The 17,235-nt window shown below is 34.0% G+C and overlaps 2 protein-coding genes and 2 non-coding genes across 15 annotated transcripts; 3 read left to right on the top strand and 1 right to left on the bottom strand.

The window, feature by feature from the left end:
* Positions 1-122: 122 nt before the first annotated feature.
* LOC113709333 (uncharacterized) lies at positions 123-5,308 on the bottom strand. The gene is made up of 5 exons (XM_027232081.2): positions 4,892-5,308; positions 4,689-4,781; positions 2,404-2,579; positions 2,075-2,145; positions 123-542 (listed from the first exon to the last, which is right to left on the bottom strand). The coding sequence occupies exons 1-4, from the start codon at positions 5,064-5,066 to the stop codon at positions 2,083-2,085; spliced, it is 507 nt and encodes a 168-aa protein (XP_027087882.1). The 5' UTR covers positions 5,067-5,308; the 3' UTR covers positions 123-542; positions 2,075-2,082.
* A 547-nt stretch (positions 5,309-5,855) lies between these two features.
* LOC113710312 (signal peptidase complex subunit 1-like) lies at positions 5,856-11,543 on the top strand. 12 transcript variants are annotated; one of them, XM_072065395.1, is made up of 10 exons: positions 5,861-6,051; positions 6,201-6,237; positions 6,385-6,425; positions 6,862-7,308; positions 8,198-8,496; positions 9,613-9,715; positions 9,810-10,101; positions 10,184-10,308; positions 10,415-10,656; positions 10,951-11,543. In XM_072065395.1, the coding sequence occupies exons 5-10, from the start codon at positions 8,222-8,224 to the stop codon at positions 11,084-11,086; spliced, it is 1,173 nt and encodes a 390-aa protein (XP_071921496.1). In that variant the 5' UTR covers positions 5,861-6,051; positions 6,201-6,237; positions 6,385-6,425; positions 6,862-7,308; positions 8,198-8,221; the 3' UTR covers positions 11,087-11,543. The 12 variants fall into 12 exon arrangements, with proteins under 12 accessions (XP_071921500.1, XP_071921497.1, XP_071921496.1 ...); XM_072065399.1 differs by lacking the exon at positions 6,862-7,308 and having other exon boundaries at positions 5,856-6,051; positions 8,327-8,496; XM_072065396.1 differs by lacking the exon at positions 6,862-7,308 and having other exon boundaries at positions 5,858-6,051; positions 9,846-10,101.
* On the top strand, positions 6,575-6,707 carry LOC113710776 (small nucleolar RNA snoR74). The gene has a single exon (XR_003452961.2). It is a non-coding gene; the product is annotated as a small nucleolar RNA snoR74 (small nucleolar RNA).
* On the top strand, positions 7,036-7,184 carry LOC113710778 (small nucleolar RNA snoR135). Its single transcript, XR_003452963.1, has one exon. It is a non-coding gene; the product is annotated as a small nucleolar RNA snoR135 (small nucleolar RNA).
* Positions 11,544-17,235: the final 5,692 nt, after the last annotated feature.

Genomic DNA, 17,235 nt, shown 5'->3' with positions numbered 1-17,235 from the left:
CCCCAAATATAGCATCTTTACTTTGCATCAGATAAGGCATAATATTCTGGCATCGTGAATTTTGGTTGTTGATAGTGGCCTATTTGAATAAGGGAACTATGTGAATGTGCTGCACCAAAAAGAACAGAGTCTGACATATTGGATGACATTTGATTTCACTTGACAACTTCGAAGCTGCTACAGTATATTTCGAACTTGTCCAGAGAGAACAAAAGAGTACTCGAAAGGACGAATCTTTCTTTCTTTTTTTCTTTTCCTACTCTATGCAAACTACAAAGTGATTAGGTTCTGACTTGCCATTGTCAGTACCTGCAGTATCTGATCTTACAAGTCCGCAGAATTTGCCTCACCCACTGATCTTACATGTCGTCCTTTTGACAAGTTATTAGTATTCCATAACAAAAAATGAATACCACAAAAGGCGCATTACAAGCACTTATGCACAACATCAGGCTTCTGGAGCGATTATGCCACATTGCGAACAGGATCCAGTTCAGCATTCCCAAAATAGCACGACTGCAGCTCATATTTCAAATAGCCACCTGCATCAAACTAGACTTTCACTAAATGTGGAGGACTTTGTGTAGCAAGTAGAACACATCCATTTGTATTTTTGAGGAATAAACTTTACTTATAAAATAAGTTCATTTGACCTTTACAGAGGATGGAACATCAGTCTGTAATTGTTGCGCCTATCAAATTCTCAATGAACATATTCTCTGTTGAGAAAGTCACCAACAATCTCTTTCTCAAATAGTCTAGAGATATTGGAGGAAATAGAATATTCTAGTTGCTTGACTAGAATTCTCTAGGAAAAAACAAGTACCGCCTCAATCGTTCAAACTTGACCATTAAGTGCCTAACCAACTTAAGTTAGGAAAATAATCTTTTGGTTTCTAGAAACATCATAACTGACAATGTAATAGAATAAATAGGACCTAGGACATTAATATTTGTGAGGTGAAGTCTCTAAGTGAGGTAAGTCTCCAAGCTTCAAGTATCTTGGTGTTGATCCTAGTGAATCTGCGTTCTAGCTTTGAGTCTTTAGTTGCATCCCACGGTTGTAATATTTTGGTGTAGTATTTTATGTTTAATTCTTAAGTGTTATTTGTGAAGTTTAATTTAAGCCTAACACTTTGGAAAAACCAATATTCTCGAGATACTCGAGATTTGAATCTTCTATAAGTTTCAAAATTCTTTATATGGTTATAGATGCCACAAAATAAGGTAGCCACTGATTCACTGTCTTTATCATTATACTTCTAATACATCTATTTACCTTCAAAAATATTTAAAAAAGAAATCCTCATTACCAGAATAATCATATTTGTAATCTTAAAAGTCTTTAAATCCTATATTACTCCACTTAAAATTTCTACCAAAAGAACTCCATGATCTAGGGCTTTTGGAGCATATATACTTCTGTTTGATTGGAGGGTGTTGAGTAAGTGGGGAGGTCTAACATGATTTGTTTTCCACACAAATTAATCAAACTTACTTCCGCTAAGATCTTTTCAAATATATATATATATATATATATATATATATGTTTCTTATTCCTGAGATCATATTGACCTCCAGTTGGAATCAATACAATTCTGTGTAACACTCCCTTAACAATAGAATGTGTTAGTACCACCATTGAAGCTTCATAAAGTTTAGTGCAATTTCAGAGATAGCTTTAAAAAGCCCTGAGGTTTGGGAGGAAAGGTAACTACGATAGAAGTAAGAATATACTTATAGAAGATCACATCATATTAACTGAAAATACTAACTGCATAGGTCAATTCCGCATCAAAGGAGGCTTTCATGACAAGAAAATCCCAGGAATGGTCAGCGCTATCTATAACCAACCAGGTCACAAGCAGACAAGAGAGCACTTTATGAGTTAATTGCGAGCTTGTTAACCTAAAAGACATTAAAGTTCACTCTAATTGGGGCAGGGACAGAGAATAACGCCTGTGAATGAGTGATTTTACCCCAAGAAATTCTTCAATTTGCAAATTAAACCTAAACATGCATCATATGCACCAGTGAAGATAAAATGAAAGAGCAACTAGACATGTTTTTGCACCTGAAAGGTTACTCCAGCTTCTGACTGATGGATGAAGATTCAAGATCTTCAGCAGTGACAGGTTGGTGTAGCTGCATTCATATAAAGATCGGAAAAGAGGTCAAACATTGTAGCAATCTTCTTCTCTTGTTTTCAAGAAATTGTTTGTGCAAGTTGGATCAGCAACTAGGCACAATGTCCAATGGAGTAAGTAAAACTATGCTAAATTGGAAATTTTGAAAAAGAAAAAGCAGAAGGATATTACTACTATACTGTTATCAACCAATGTATGTGTATCCAGCTTTATTGCTGATTCTTCTCAAGATCAGGAATAGAGGAAAAACACTTACAGATTTTGCAACAGCAAACCAGTGAAAAGCTCTCAAGAAAGCATCATTTTGTGAAGGGAGACTATCATGGTTCCATACTGTTACATTTTGAAACTTTGCCTTCGTTTCCCAGCAATTTGGATTTTCTTCGGGAATATTAGCTTGCTTGCCTAGACTAGTCTTTCCCAAGACAAACCCTGCAAATTATGAACACCAAGAGTATTCAGAGCGGTTAAAGAGAATGTCAAATGCATAAATTCCAGTGTCCAATTTCACCATAAGCACAAGAAGTGGGCATACAAGAGATATTTGCATTTCTTAAATCAATAATCTAAAAGGTAATTACAACAACCTTTACCAGTATTTTCATAAATCTTTCTTGGAAACTACAGAATACATTGGCCAACTACAATCTTGTATGTTGCAAACACCAAAGTAGCCAAGATCAACTTTTTACAGAATATAAAAGCCATAACTTGGCAACTGATGTTTTGAAATGGCATCGAAATTAGACAAGGAAAATAGCAGCAAGGCCACTTCTTAATATGGCAAGACTATCAGAGGAAAGCTCAGATGCTACTAGAAAACAACACTAATTCTTCTCAACCCACAATTGCAGGAGATAAGTCAACAAAACCCATACCTAAGGAAATTAGGATGTACACACATCTTATGCTAAAGATTATGCTGTCAACGATTTGCTTCCTTTTTACAGAACAGAAAAGATTATTTTGATCTTCGCATAAATATTGGTTAACAACGAATGCATGCTGTTACAACAAGAAGAAGCTAGCAACCAATCCTCACACTTCAATTGCCCTTAGCGGAACACATCTTCCTAAAGTTCACATAAAATAACTCAGATGATTATGAGAGACACATCTAATTCTGGGAGTAAGATATTAGACAACTTACTATGTGGCCAGATGACTAAGGCCCTCTAAGATAGTTCTCTGAAGTGATGTTTCCATCCCTTCTAAGTTTGAAGAGCATTCAGCAGGTTTTTTAGGATTTATTATTGACACTGGCAAGAACAAGCATCATTTCTAACACACCATTGGTGCCTCTTAGAAACATGCAGAGGTTATAAAGAAACTTTGATTCAGGACGTCATATTCTCAAATAAATCACTATCGGACGGTGATTTCCAATGTTTCATAAGCAAGTGAATTTGTTTGCAACCAACATTGGACACAAGGTTTTTACCAAAAAAGTTCCAGTAAATTTAGAGCAAAAGTATCCAGCCATGAGCCAATGGACAAAGTATGGGTGCTATGCTAACAAAGAAACCAACTTTCTCAGCCTCATACTCCCACAGCATTTAGCCAATCACACTCTCTGACATATACCAGAATGTCCAGACAATAAAGTTCCAGCAGTGGGCTACAGTTTACAGGACAATGTAATAACAGATGATTAATGGGTAATCTATTCTGCAATTGTAACACCAACTCATAACATTTCTCCCTTTTCTTTATCTTCTGCTTCCGCAAGCAGACAGGATAGCTTGCCAAGCTACAGGGCTGCCAAAAAGGCCACTAATCTTGGAACCAAATTTGACAGAGAACTTTATATTCCAGTTTTCTTACCACCATCAACAACAGGCAACAACTTATTACAAAAGACCAAAACAATGATAATCATTAGCATTGGCTCTAACTCCAACTATTGACTCCTCTTTCAGTAAACAGACAGCCACAACAATCTCCAGAACTCTCCAAAAGCTCCCACCTACCAATCCAGCAGATTTCCTTAGTACAACAATTATCAAAATAGTGCAGTAAGCCTCAGCTTTTATTCTGTCCTCCTGATAATCCTCTTTTATAGATGAAACAAATATAAACTTGCACATTACTGAATCCGTAAATTTCCTCTCTGCACCAAGGCCTAACTCTGACTCTATCTAATTCATGTTGGGGACCGAGGAACTCGAAATTTGCTAATCCAAATTTGATACTTCTGCATTATCTTCTAATTGACTTCAAACATTATTTTTCATATTTTAACTAAAATTTGTTACACTTTGTAATATATTCAGTGGATATACACCTCCAACCGATAATAACAAGAACACTTATCTACAAATACACTACATAAAGTCCTTTCATTTCCGCGTAATATCCAAAAAATCAAAGAAAAAAACATTTAGCCATAAATCAGCCAAAACTACATTGCATTTTCCATTTAGAATAATATGATTTTTTTTTTCAATGATGCTTATTGTAGCAAGAATAATTAGGGACACAACATATACTCAATATATTTAAAAAAATAATGGGAAAATAGATGCAAAGAGTTAGAATTACCAGAGTACCCTTGAGGAAGGGGAACGGTTGTGCCCTGTAATTTTCTGCCTCTGAAGTAAGCTTCCTCCACTCTCAAACCATCAATTTCTACCCCTATCATCACCATCATTTTATAAATTAATAATCAGATAAAAAATTGCTACCAATTAATCTCTATTAAAATGTTAATTTCAATAATAGTAGTGATAAACAACTTCATATACCGGTGGGTATGGGCTTGAAGTAGTGAGAGACGGCGGTCGGACCATCGTATTTGATGCAGCATGGCAACTGATGAACCTTACCGGTCAAATCCGGCAAAGATTCTCCTTTCCCTCTCAAATTGACAGTTCCCATTGAAGTTGATGAACTCCCGCCGCCGTCAATTCCTCCGTCCATTCCCTGATAATGAACAGAAACACTGGTAGAATTGCTCTTTCCCAAGTCCCCCTTATTAAGGGGAAATGGTCATTTTAATCATTCAACTTTATACTTATGTAACTTTGTTTTAGCCTAATTTAGTAATTTAATTTAAATTTTGTATCCAATTAAATCCTTTCCACGGTGGCACCACCAACTGAAACATTTTCGACGTGAAAGTCACTGTCCACTTGGGGTGATATTGGGACTACAAGTTATGGCCAATACTGAAATAAAAACAAGTTTTTCGCTTTATTAGAGAGGAACAATTAGAACCACGTCATTTGATTAGTATAAAAATTCAGTGAAAATCACGTCTTTTAATTCCTTTTTGCTCTAAATCCCTACAACCAACATCAATTATAAAAAATAAGTAAAATCTACCAAATAACCTAATATTTGGTAAAATAAAAAGGAAGAAATAATTATAAAATTAATAACAAAAATGCAAACCTACTGATAACCTCAATCAAAAACTAGAAGGGATTTAGAAATTGTATTTGGAACTAATGCTTAAATTTCACAAAACAATTAGAGTATATCTACGAGGACACATTGTATATAGTATCACTGTTATTATATTTATGACGTATATGCAAAAGTTACATTTTTAGTATAAAAAGATTAGTCCAAATAATAAATGCAAACGCAATAAGTCTTGCTAAAAAAAAAAAAAGTGACTCGGCGGAACCATCCTTGGCGGCAATTGCCCATTTCGATTAGTTTCGGCTTCTGGGTCTCCTTTTCCCAGCCCATATGTACTTCGTCCTGTGAGGTTAATGCCCATAAGACCGGACTTTGTTCGGTCCATAATGCTGCGTTTACATGCTTTATTGTACACCGGAATTTTGGAAAGAAATCTTTGGGCTGACGGAGCCTTAGAAAATGTGCAGCAGAACACCACAAGACTTTCTGCTGAAAAACAAGCATATTCCCATCCGTTTCACCCACGCTGAAAAAGATGGTTCGCCTCTCTCCTCCTCTCAGCTTCTTCCTGCTTTAGTCCTTATAATAATTTGCGTAATTATCAGTTTCGTCTTTGGTTTTGATTTTTCATGTCAAAATGCTCTAATTATAACAGCCTTTTGGTATTTTGGGGGGTGCTTTTTTCAGGTGAAGTACTAAAGCGAGCCCGATAACCCTACCAAGTGTAATTGCTCTTTTCCTCCCTCTTTTTTTTTTGGGTTTTAAACTAGATTTTTATTTGTTTTTTCATTCTTAGATATGTTTCAAAATTTTTTATCATCGATTTTTTAGGGATTTTGTGCTAATTTTGTTAAAATTTTTTAAAATGCAGCCTGCAAAGCTAGGGGATCTCATCTCCGTGTTCATTTCAAGGTATCGATTGCTCTCTTTCTTATCACTTAAACAAATGGATGCTTTGATCTTCTTTTTTGATGGCCATTTAGTTCTTTTCCTGCTCTATATGTATGTTTTTTTTGGCTATTTAAGTTTTTGACTGGACTTGTCGGTAGTGTAACCTGATGAAAAAAGCAGGGGCCTGTTGCCGTTTAATGTGAACGGGTCTCTCGTAAACTTCAGGGGAACAAAACTTGGCATTGTTATTGGGTGAACCTGCTGAGCTTCATGATCCACGGTTCAGTAAACGATGATACATTTTGATTATATAGTCGTCTTTCTTTAATTATTAGAACAAACCAAGGAAAACTTGTGTTTTCTAGTGTGATTTTGTGGGCTTCAGACTAGCTTGTCTGTCATGGATGTTTTAGTATTAATTTCTTAAATTGATAAACTGTTGCAACCTTATTTACAGCCCTCAATTTTGAAGTGAAGAAAAGCTGGCAGATTGGGAGCTTTCTGTCCCTTGGCATGTGGGGAAGATAATTGTTTAGTAAATGACAAGTCTTCATATCTTTCAACCTAACATACTTTTATGATTCACTTCGATGTGGGTTGGGATTTTAGTATCCACATCTCATGGTTAGAGAAAGCAGGGATTGTGTGTATCGACATTGTGCTAATTTGTCATTGCACTTTGCTCGAAAGAGTTCTCTGCAATATCTTTTTTTTGGGAAGATGGGCAGTTGTATTTCTTTATCTTGTTGAAAACCTTCAACAATCATCTTCCCGACATTTATATATATCCATCTTGCTAACCAGTCTGACATATGAGCTTTTCCAATCCTTGGTGAACATTAGTTGCCTTCAAAGGTTCCTGGGAGAGGGAGATATCGTTGATTTTGTTTTACAGTGAATACTGGTGAGAATGGTTAATAATTTCTAGTGGGCACTTGAAAGTTGTAACTAATTCTACTGGATCCACTATTATGCTTTATGTTCCTTTTACTACAACTTTTATTTCTGCTTTGTCGTTGCTTTTGTTTGGGGCCTAGAGATGTGAATCTTAGTTCTTGTAGTATTAGAGTTCTTACCTTGCTAGAGTTGTTCGCCTTTTTTTTCCTTGGAACAGTACATAATTTATAATGTAAAATCTGTGCAAGATGAAGATATTCTTTTACCATTTTGATCCCAGTCTCCGGATTCATTATGTGTGTGTGTGTATGCTAGGCGCCCTCTATTGGGGGCCAATCTGAATTTTGATGTGATCCCAATTTATCTGCTATATGTCAATACATGTTTATGTACTTCTTTCTATTTATCATATCTGTGTAGAATTCTTGGCACTTTTTTTCCTCTTCTTAATTCTATATGCTCAGTCCAATTCACGATTTTTTGTTTTACAATTTTGTTAAAGTGAAGAGCACTCTACTTCTGAGAATTGTGGAAGGAATTTGAGTAGAAATTTGGTGTTTTTTCCTTTAATTTCTGTTTCTTGTTTGCAATTACCTCGGATACGTGGAAAATTTCCCCATTTTGGAGCAAGCATTCCACTTATTTGACTTCCAACCTCGAATGAACGAATTGTTTTAGGGCAGTATTAGATGGGATTTTACCTTTAAGCCTCGTGTGGTTCTCTGCTAGAATAGCATTTGTGTCCCAGGGAATTGAGCTACATTTCTGTTGGATAAAATAACAATTTTGACAGGGAACCACACACAGCCTTAGTGTACTTCGTTCTTGGATGTGTTGTCATCTATCTCCAGTTCCTATCCTCGTTCTTAATGTTTTTTTTTTTTTTTGTGTGATAGACGTCTTATGCTATCTATTGATAGATGGATTGGCAAGGGCAGAAGCTAGCAGAGCAGCTCATGCAGATAATGCTGGTGAGCTCTGCTGTGGTGGCATTTATTTCAGGCTATGTTTTGGGCTCATTTCAGATAATGCTGCTGATATATGCTGCTGGCGTTCTATTGACTTCTCTCATTACTGTTCCCAATTGGCCTTTTCTCAATCACCATCCCCTCAAATGGTTGGACCCAAGTGAAGCTGAGAAGCATCCCAAACCGGTGTCTGCTAATACTAGCTCAAAGAAGAAGGCTGGCAAGAAGTAGGTCACTTGACTAGTTTTGCTTAGGATATTTGTGATGGGAGGTTTATTAGCTAAATTTTAAAGCCTTCATTTTTGTGCGAACTAACATTTTGGTGAATGTGGCCTACATCTGACTTTCATACAATGCAAAAGTTTCTAGTTTTCACATGGCTTCTACTTTGTCTACTAGTTCTGGTATGCTTCTATGTGTGCATGCATCAGGATCTTAGATTGTCAGTTTAAGTGCCTACTTGTTTTTGGTGGGTTATCGAATTGCTTATTTATTTTCATTATAACCAGTCAAGAATTTATTTTATTTTATTTTTTTTGTGTTTAAACGGGAAGAATATACGTCCACACCTTGAGTTATATCTGGTGCATGCAATCTGGAACTCTTATGTTTCTAATTGTTATTGACTAGGTCTTTGAAATTGCTCATACTGTTATCTGGAACTCTTATGTTTCTATGTATATTGTAGGTCAGTTATCTGCTTGCCCGTAGTTCATATATTTGGCGTCCTTGATTTGTAGTTGTTCATAGTCAGTTCTTGCATCGCCTGAGATCATTAGTCAGTTTTTGTAGTTAATATACGTTTAGACACAAAAGTCCAAAATTAGGTGCACAATTACATTGAAACTAGAACAATTAACTGTTACTCTGCCCGGCAGTCCCTAAAGAAAAATTGGCAAGAAGAACATTGTGTGCCCGAGGAATTTAGAGGGGATGGGCAAGAAGACTGCGACTCCATTGATCAGGGTTTGTACAGAATCATTTCTAGTTTTGATTTTCACAGCAACTATTTTTTTTTCTGTAATTTGAATTGATTATTTCACTGCAAATTGACACATATCCTGTTTTGTACATTTACTTTGCTTTATCAAACATTACCAATTAATCGCTTTTGCAGCTGTTGTGAAAGAACATTTACATCTCTCATTTAATCAGGCACATTAATGCAGTTAAACTTGCTACAATGTGCATCTAAGATGAATTGACACTAGACGTTCTTGTTTTTGGTTTTTTACCCCCTTCAAACACCAAACTTGGCCTAAAGGTTACCAGACTTGTGCTTGTAATTTCTATTAACAAGCCACTTTTCTGATTTTTCAATTCTTCAACTTTCCTCCTAATAGATCAATGGCAGAAACAATGTCTGTATCTCCAACGAATTTTCATCCGACAAATAGCTCTTTACCAGCATGCTGTTTTCTACTCAAATGCATCCACAGAGGACAGGTTAACTTTTAGTTCATGTTCGCCTATATTGCAGCATTTAGAGTTGAATAGCATGGTATTCTTTGACGTTATTTTCCTGCCTCATTTTTTCAAGGTATTACCTACTCAGTTTGAATTGTTGCTTCATCAGCATCATTGCAATAGAATCATTCTAAGGGTTGGACTGCGGCAATGGACTATCACAGTTACTGATCATTCATTCGAAGAAGGGTGGGATGCTTTTTGTGAACACAACATTGTTAAAAGACATGACACGTTGTTGCTTCGACATAGCGGGAATCTGATATTTGATGTCATTCACTTTTGTGAACTACAAAAACAAGTTTTATTGCCCTGGACAGTTCCCCTACCAGACCTGTTGCACATGAATGTCGTCGCATCACGAGGTCAAAATATCACTGTGTCTATCTCATATCCTCATCCATATCATATATAATTTTTAATTTAACGCATAATCACTAATTGCAGATGATATCCATACACCTACTAGACAACAGCAAGTTGCTTCCTCGCTGAGACCGAATTTCTGCCAGGATCTATCTGATTCGATTTGCTTTTATCAAATATTTAACTCTGCAACTCCAAACAGTTTGGTAAGCTATTCCATGTTTACCTGCATTCTCTTTGTCGTCTCAACTTTCTTGGAAGCAATTTCCTTTTGTTTCTGCATATCTTCTGATCTGCACCTCTTCATGACAGAAAATTCCACGCTTTATTGATCACTTCATCAATGGTTCCAAGACTCCCAAGTTACTTATCAATACTGGAAATAAAAGTACTCAGATAGGTGTAAAACATGAACGCCTTCATCAAAACTGGAGAGGTTTCATTCTTGAGCATCAACTGCAGCACAACGAAACTCTTGTCTTTGTTCCGGAATCTGAAAATATATTTACAGCTTTGATCTTCGACGATACCGGAGTTGAAAAGATTTTTCCTTGGTATCACACATTTAATATTTATTCACATGCTTAACGAATTTAGCTGAACTATGCTGTGTAATATACCTACGAATTAAATACATTGCTGGTAATTTTCGCTTCTACTTAGCTAAACTATGCAGCCACTGGCCCGCGATCCTTAATACATTACTTTTTTTTTTGAATTAATTAATATTAAAAAATTAATTACTCAGCTGGACATTACTGGGCATCATTACATTCGCGCATGCGCGGCGTTCTCCTGCCAGTATGTTTCTAATTGTTATTGACTAGGTCTTTGAAATTGCCTGATAGGAGAATTCTACCATCTCCGAGGGGTCTCATTTTCAAACCGACTTCTTCCCTCAACATCCCTTCATTTGATGCAAAACAATTGGCCAAAATTTTCAGGTACGTGGAAATTTTAGAAGCATGTCTCCATCATTCTTGAAGGTTCATCTTCAACATAGTACTGCTCCACTCCAACTGCAACATCTAGGAGTGTTCCCATTGTTACAGTCATATAAATTCCAATCAGATGGGTATTTCTTCTATACGAAGAAAAAGGAAATAGTAGCATTTTATTCTGGTAATTTTGTCAAGTATGTCGGCAACGTTCACTACCAGTTCTGCACTAGGGGACACTGGGATTCATCACCTGCATCCGTGGGTCATTTTCAGGGTGGCCATTAACAGCAATTGAGAACTATATACAGGTGGAAATGAAGCTGGTCAAAGATCCTAATCTTTTTAGCCTTGACATACATACAACCAAGCACGTTGTAAAGGATCTAATTTGCTTTATTTCTTGTCAAGTTTCTTTGTCAGACAAACATGTATTGTTTCCTTTTTGGGATGAAATTGTTGTGTTAAAGCAAACAAATGGCAAGCAAGTCTTAAAAGACTCATGGACCAGCACTAAGACACAAGCCTCTGATCCGTTGTGGAAGTGCTTTTACGTTTCCTTTTGCCTAGTCTTGTATACCTAGCCTATGAGAGTAGATTAATGATATATATATATAAATATCTCCAATATACTCATTAGCAATTTATCATCACCTACGTGGAGTGATGACGTGTGACAAGGTCTCCTTTTCCATCTTAAAGGAGCAATGGCATGGCAGTAATTATTTGTATTAAGAAACTCCATAAAAATTGAAAATTATTCAAATACAAAATCTCCTAAAATAAAAAGTACGTACATTCAATTTTATAAATAAATTATTGACTCATAGCATATCATATCCACGTAGGACGTGTTAGATCGATGATGAAAAATAGGTGATATGTATCATTACTCCTGAGTAACTATTTCATATATTGTCGTCCGAGTAAGTAAATATCTTTAGCCTTTCTCAATCACGTGCTCCATATCATTTTTCCACATGCAGCTTCTGTTTTATTTAGTCCCGGGTCTGTTCTTTGGATTATTGACTTTTTACGGGGGTAATCTACTTGAATCGATAAGGTTAGGTGAATTTAAATGGTTATCCATTTAAAATCATTTAAAAATTTTTGACTCATCCAAATTCATTAAAACTTGGATTAATTGGATGGATAGTTGGATATGGATCCAAGTCGTCACTTGCAAGTGTGAAAATGCTACACGGCATCAACGATTTCTCAGATTCCTGCACATTGACAAAAGACACGTCTATGTCTAGCAAGAAGTGTGATAATGCTGCACGGCATCAATTTTCAAGATCCATCATTTTCTTTTTTTTCCCTTTTTTCCAACAAAAAAAAAAAGAAGTGACCAAGTTAATTTGATGAATATAACTTGAAATGATCATATAAATGGTACTCCAATTGAATTATATTTCCCCAAAATTTACAGTTTGAAAAGTCTATTAAATTATTTCAAATTTATATTATTGCATATAAATAAAAGGGATGTAATTTCAAAGACAGAAAAAACATTTAAAATTGAATCCAACTTATAACAAAGATAAAGATTATTATTGCTGCCAAACGCGCTGTACATTCTTCTCTTTCACTTTTATTTATTAATACATTAATATTTAACAACATTTTAAATTGTCTTAAAATATTTAGCATCAGTTAAACCTGTATAAAACTAACTGAAATTACCACCAAACATGATATACCCTTTTCCTATCTATTTTATTTTATTTATGAGTTAAAACTTGCTTTTTCTTACAACTAATTTTTTCCCTTTATTAACCAAAACAATGCATCAAGATACTCTTTATAATATATTTACACATAAAACTCAACTCATAAACAATCCTTCAAATTTTGTTACCCTTAAATACTTTAGCGTGGGCACGCACAATCAGGCCTTATTAGTAGTACTCCCTCCCTTTTTTTATAACTGACGTTTAAGAAATTTGCTCTTAAGTACTTTTATCTGTCGTTTTACTATCCCCATGCAGCATTAATTATTTTTTCACAATTTTACCCTTTTATCTCTCTTTTCCAATACAGGGTTCTTAATTACTACTCCTAGTTAGTTTGCATTGCTTTTGGCCTAGTAAAACAGCACCATTTAGTACTCTAGTGAGAGAAAACATTGGTGAATTGGACAATTAATGAGGGTACAAAAGGAAAGTAGTGTATAGATTTAAACAATGAAAAACTTTTCTTAATTGGTGTGCAAAACCTTAAACGTCAGTTATAAAAAAAGGGAGGGAGTATTAAAATAAATAGGCGGCTGCCGCAACTAATTACGTACGTACATCCACGTGGAATCAATCAAAAACATGTGGAAAACAATTATATGAATCAACTGTTTTGCGTACGTACATTAACGTGGAATCAAGTCTTTATTACGCAAAGTACATACATTAAAGTGGAGTCAACAAAACAAAATGTGGAAAACACCGAACTTGAGTTAAAAATTACTGTGAATGCATAAGTTAAAACCAAGTGGGGCCGTGTGCACTACATACAAGTTGTATGATACAGCCCCCTATTTTATTCTTTATTCATTTTTTTTATTGAGAAGGGCCCCTCTTGGAGGGGCTCTTTTGCAATATAGGACTACATGTAGTACGTGCGGCCCCCTATTTCGAAAATTAAAAAAAAAAAAGTAACATTTCAAAAACAAATTCAAAAATGAAAAAAAAGGTGTTTGGATGTTACATGTAGTTAGAGGTGTAAACGAGTTGAATCGAGTCAAGTTTTGATCTAATCGAATTGAGTGTTAAGTTAATTTTACGAAGAATCTTAAGTTTGACCTCGAGCTTGAATTAAAAAAATAAAAAATAATAATTATTTTATTTTTAAAAATAAATAAAATAATAATTTTTATCAACAAATAATAAAATATTAGGAATATATATATGTAATTTTACTATTAAAATAAAAAATATATAATCGAACTCGCGAGTTAACGAATTTAGTATTTTTGACCTCGAACTCAACTCAATCTCGATATTGATCGAGCTCGACTCGAGTTCGTATTCAAGCCCATTGTTAGCAGCCCGACATGTAGTATATGCGGGACCCCATGGAGCCAATGTTGACAATATGGGTGCCCCTAAATGAAGAACAGGCCCATCACTCAATTCATTTTGCCGACTTTTTGTTAACAGTATTTTAAGAAAGGGATTATTTTAGAAACCCCCTCTGAGGTTTTGGACAGTTTTGCTGGCTTTCCCTAAGATTTATAAAATTACATTTACCTCTCTTGATAGAATTGTGGACCCAATTACTTACATCACATGGAGAGAAATTACTCATATACCCTAAGACATTATGTGTTATAGAAACTAATATCTAGCTAATGATTGAGTAATTAGAGCACTAATTAACTATTAATAACTAGTTACCAAAAATAATTGTTGAGAATTTCTTTAATGATGTACAATGACTTACAATTATAAAATAAGCCCAATTGATAAACCAAATGACGCTATTTTGTGATCAATAGAATTTGACAATGATCAGAAACCAGTTGTACATAGTGTGAAAAGAAGGGATTTGGTAAAAGAAAAAACACGGGACAAAAGAAGATTTGTCCATGAGAAATTTTTCTTTGAAATTCTTAAAACTGTAATAGTTGTAATTGTAAAGTACTTTCATGACAATAAAGGAGAAAGAAGGGAAAAGAAAGGCAAATTCAAAAATTCTTTTTACTCAAAATGACAAGAATCATAGCAAACCTAATGTTAAGAGTGATGACTAGTTTGTTTTACTGAATTTTGTAATCATTAGTGTAGTTTTATTACTTATTTGTGTTGTCTAATGTATTGAATGTGTGTGTTAATTGTTTCTAATTTTTAATTATTTTCATTTTTTAACTAATGCAACTTATATACATGTATAAGGGATAGTTATCGAATAAAAGTTTCATCTCTCTTCTTAAAATACTTTTTTTAATGCTATTTTTTCTAATTTGGACTAATTTTGTTATTAAAGCTTAACCTCAGAGGAGGTTTGTGTAATTTTACAAATTTCAAGGGAGGCTAGTGAAATTGTCAGAAATCTCAATTGAAGTTTCTAAAATTATTCCTTTAAGAAATTAGCCTAAAGAAATGGGGTTTGACATTTTCGTACCTCAAAAATGATTATATGTGAGTCACGTGGTGATTTCAAGCTAAAAGCATTGAAAACTTACGATTAGGACCAAATTTTATTGATTTAAATTTATAAGGGATGTAAAATTAATATTTTAAAAATCAAAGACAAAAAAATTCATTTAACAAAATGTGGAATTTTTTAAACGATTTTCTAAATTAAGTTCAAAGACAATTGGTGGTTTCTGACCTAAATAAATAAGGGATAATTTTAGGAATCTCACTTGAGATTTCTAACAATTTTTATTTAGCACGCTTGAACTTCTAAAAACATCACTTACTTTCCTTGTCATTCAAATTCAACATCACGAATCACTGATTGATATTTTCACACTCAATGCTATAGGTTTACTTGGGAAAATACTTTCCAACTAAAAATATTGATATCATTGTCTTCTTTTGCCTTTTTTATTTTTAATTTTGCTCTATCTTTAATGTAATAGCTGCATATATTTTAGTCCCAATTTAGAAGCTTATATATTTGAAAGTCAATTTTTTTACACCAGTTTACCGACCATTTTGACTCAATCTATTCACTTCATTAATTTAATTGCCTTTTTATTATTGGAAGAGATTGTATTTTCACTAGCAAAAGTAAAGCTTGCTTTAGGGTTTTTTATGTTCTCCTTCGTCAAAATTTTTTTTTTTTTTTTTTTGGGTTTTGACGCTCAAAAATTTCTAGTTGTGGCCTTGCAATTAGAACCACAATTTTTTGTTCACTAATGTCGAAAGATTTGGTAAATTTTATGACTTCCCTCGTAAATTTCAAGAGACCTTACTTGTTCTCTCTAAATTTTTACTTCATATTTTCTAAATCTGTTCATCAATGTTTCGATTTTTTTCACCCCAACTCTCTTCATATGCATTTTCAGCAACACAAGTAACCGTTACTATATCCACAATGATGTGCTTAATAGTTATTGTTGCTGTATTTAGTTGCATTACAATAACAATCACTATACAAATTTTCTTTGGTTTTAAAATCTTTTATTAATCCTAATATGGATTTTGGGTAATGAATGAACAAGACAGACAATAAAAGTGCAATTTTGAAGTAAAAATATGCTCTGCCTACTTAAATGAATCTTTTAATCTTACTTTGCTCCTAGTTATTGAACATATTACAAAAGAGTTGATCTAAGGGAGGTCAATGGGATTTCATTAGTCAATGAGATTTTCAATAGTAATTTAAAATATTTTAATTTTCTCTAAAAGATTGTTGTAAAAAAAATTATCTCATATGTTTTTCGAACAAATTCAATCAACTTAACCCTCAAACATTGATATACAAAAAATAGTAATAATAATTAGGTTCATAATTCTAAGTCCTAACTCATAATCTCAATTTTTAAACAACATTGAAATAAACAAGAACTCCAAATTAAATTGTCAAGCTGAATTCCAACATGTTAACTTCCATCAAAATTGACTTCCAAGTATAGTTATAGTTAAGTTAGATAATTAGTAATTAGTAATTAGTATTTAGTAAGATTAAGATTTATTCTTATATTTAGTAATATATATATATAACTAATGTATATACATATATATACACACACAAATATCTCTATGTGTGTGTGTGTACGGATGTATAACGTTATATTATAAAATTTTCAATAATTTGGCCAGTAATCAATAATGATTTTTAATATCTTTTCCCAAACCATTTTATTGAATATTATATTTCAATTCTTCCAAATTTCGTCAGTTTTTTCGATTTCCGTTTTACCAATATCTGACTTCAAGAAAAATTCACTTACTAATGAGTAACTTACAAAAGAGCGACTAATCTTGTAACTAGAGACTCTGATAGTTACAAGACTCTGACACTACTTATTAGGGAAAAAAGTTCGAGAGAATCTAATGTGTAAGTCAGGAATCAAATGTTGATCCAAAAGTTTAAGTTGTTAGGTTCTCAGGTCGTTATTTACATATTAAAAACTCTTTCTCCATCTCTCAAGCCAATATGGGATATAATTCCCTACTCATGAGTCTAATGTCATATACTAATGAGACAAACTGGCTAATCAAATGGTTGGGGTTTGGACAAAACCAACAG

Source organism: Coffea arabica, chromosome 9e (genome assembly GCF_036785885.1).
Source record: "Coffea arabica cultivar ET-39 chromosome 9e, Coffea Arabica ET-39 HiFi, whole genome shotgun sequence".
Classification (NCBI taxonomy): domain Eukaryota; kingdom Viridiplantae; phylum Streptophyta; class Magnoliopsida; order Gentianales; family Rubiaceae; genus Coffea; species Coffea arabica.
This window is presented reverse-complemented; position numbering and strand designations above follow the sequence as displayed.

Excerpts from the sequence above, each read along its gene's own strand:
- LOC113709333 (XM_027232081.2), bottom strand. The coding sequence starts at position 5,066 with ATGGACGGAGGAATTGACGGCGGCGGGAGTTCATCAACTTCAATGGGA. Across the intron at positions 4,782-4,891 it reads CTTCAAGCCCATACCCACCG|GGGTAGAAATTGATGGTTTG; the intron begins GTATATGAAGTT and ends TGGTGATGATAG. Across the intron at positions 2,146-2,403 it reads GGTTTGCTGTTGCAAAATCT|CTACACCAACCTGTCACTGC; the intron begins GTAAGTGTTTTT and ends ATATGAATGCAG.
- LOC113710312 (XM_072065394.1), top strand. The coding sequence starts at position 8,222 with ATGGATTGGCAAGGGCAGAAGCTAGCAGAGCAGCTCATGCAGATAATG. Across the intron at positions 10,102-10,183 it reads GAATGTCGTCGCATCACGAG|ATGATATCCATACACCTACT; the intron begins GTCAAAATATCA and ends CACTAATTGCAG. Across the intron at positions 10,309-10,414 it reads CTGCAACTCCAAACAGTTTG|AAAATTCCACGCTTTATTGA; the intron begins GTAAGCTATTCC and ends TCTTCATGACAG.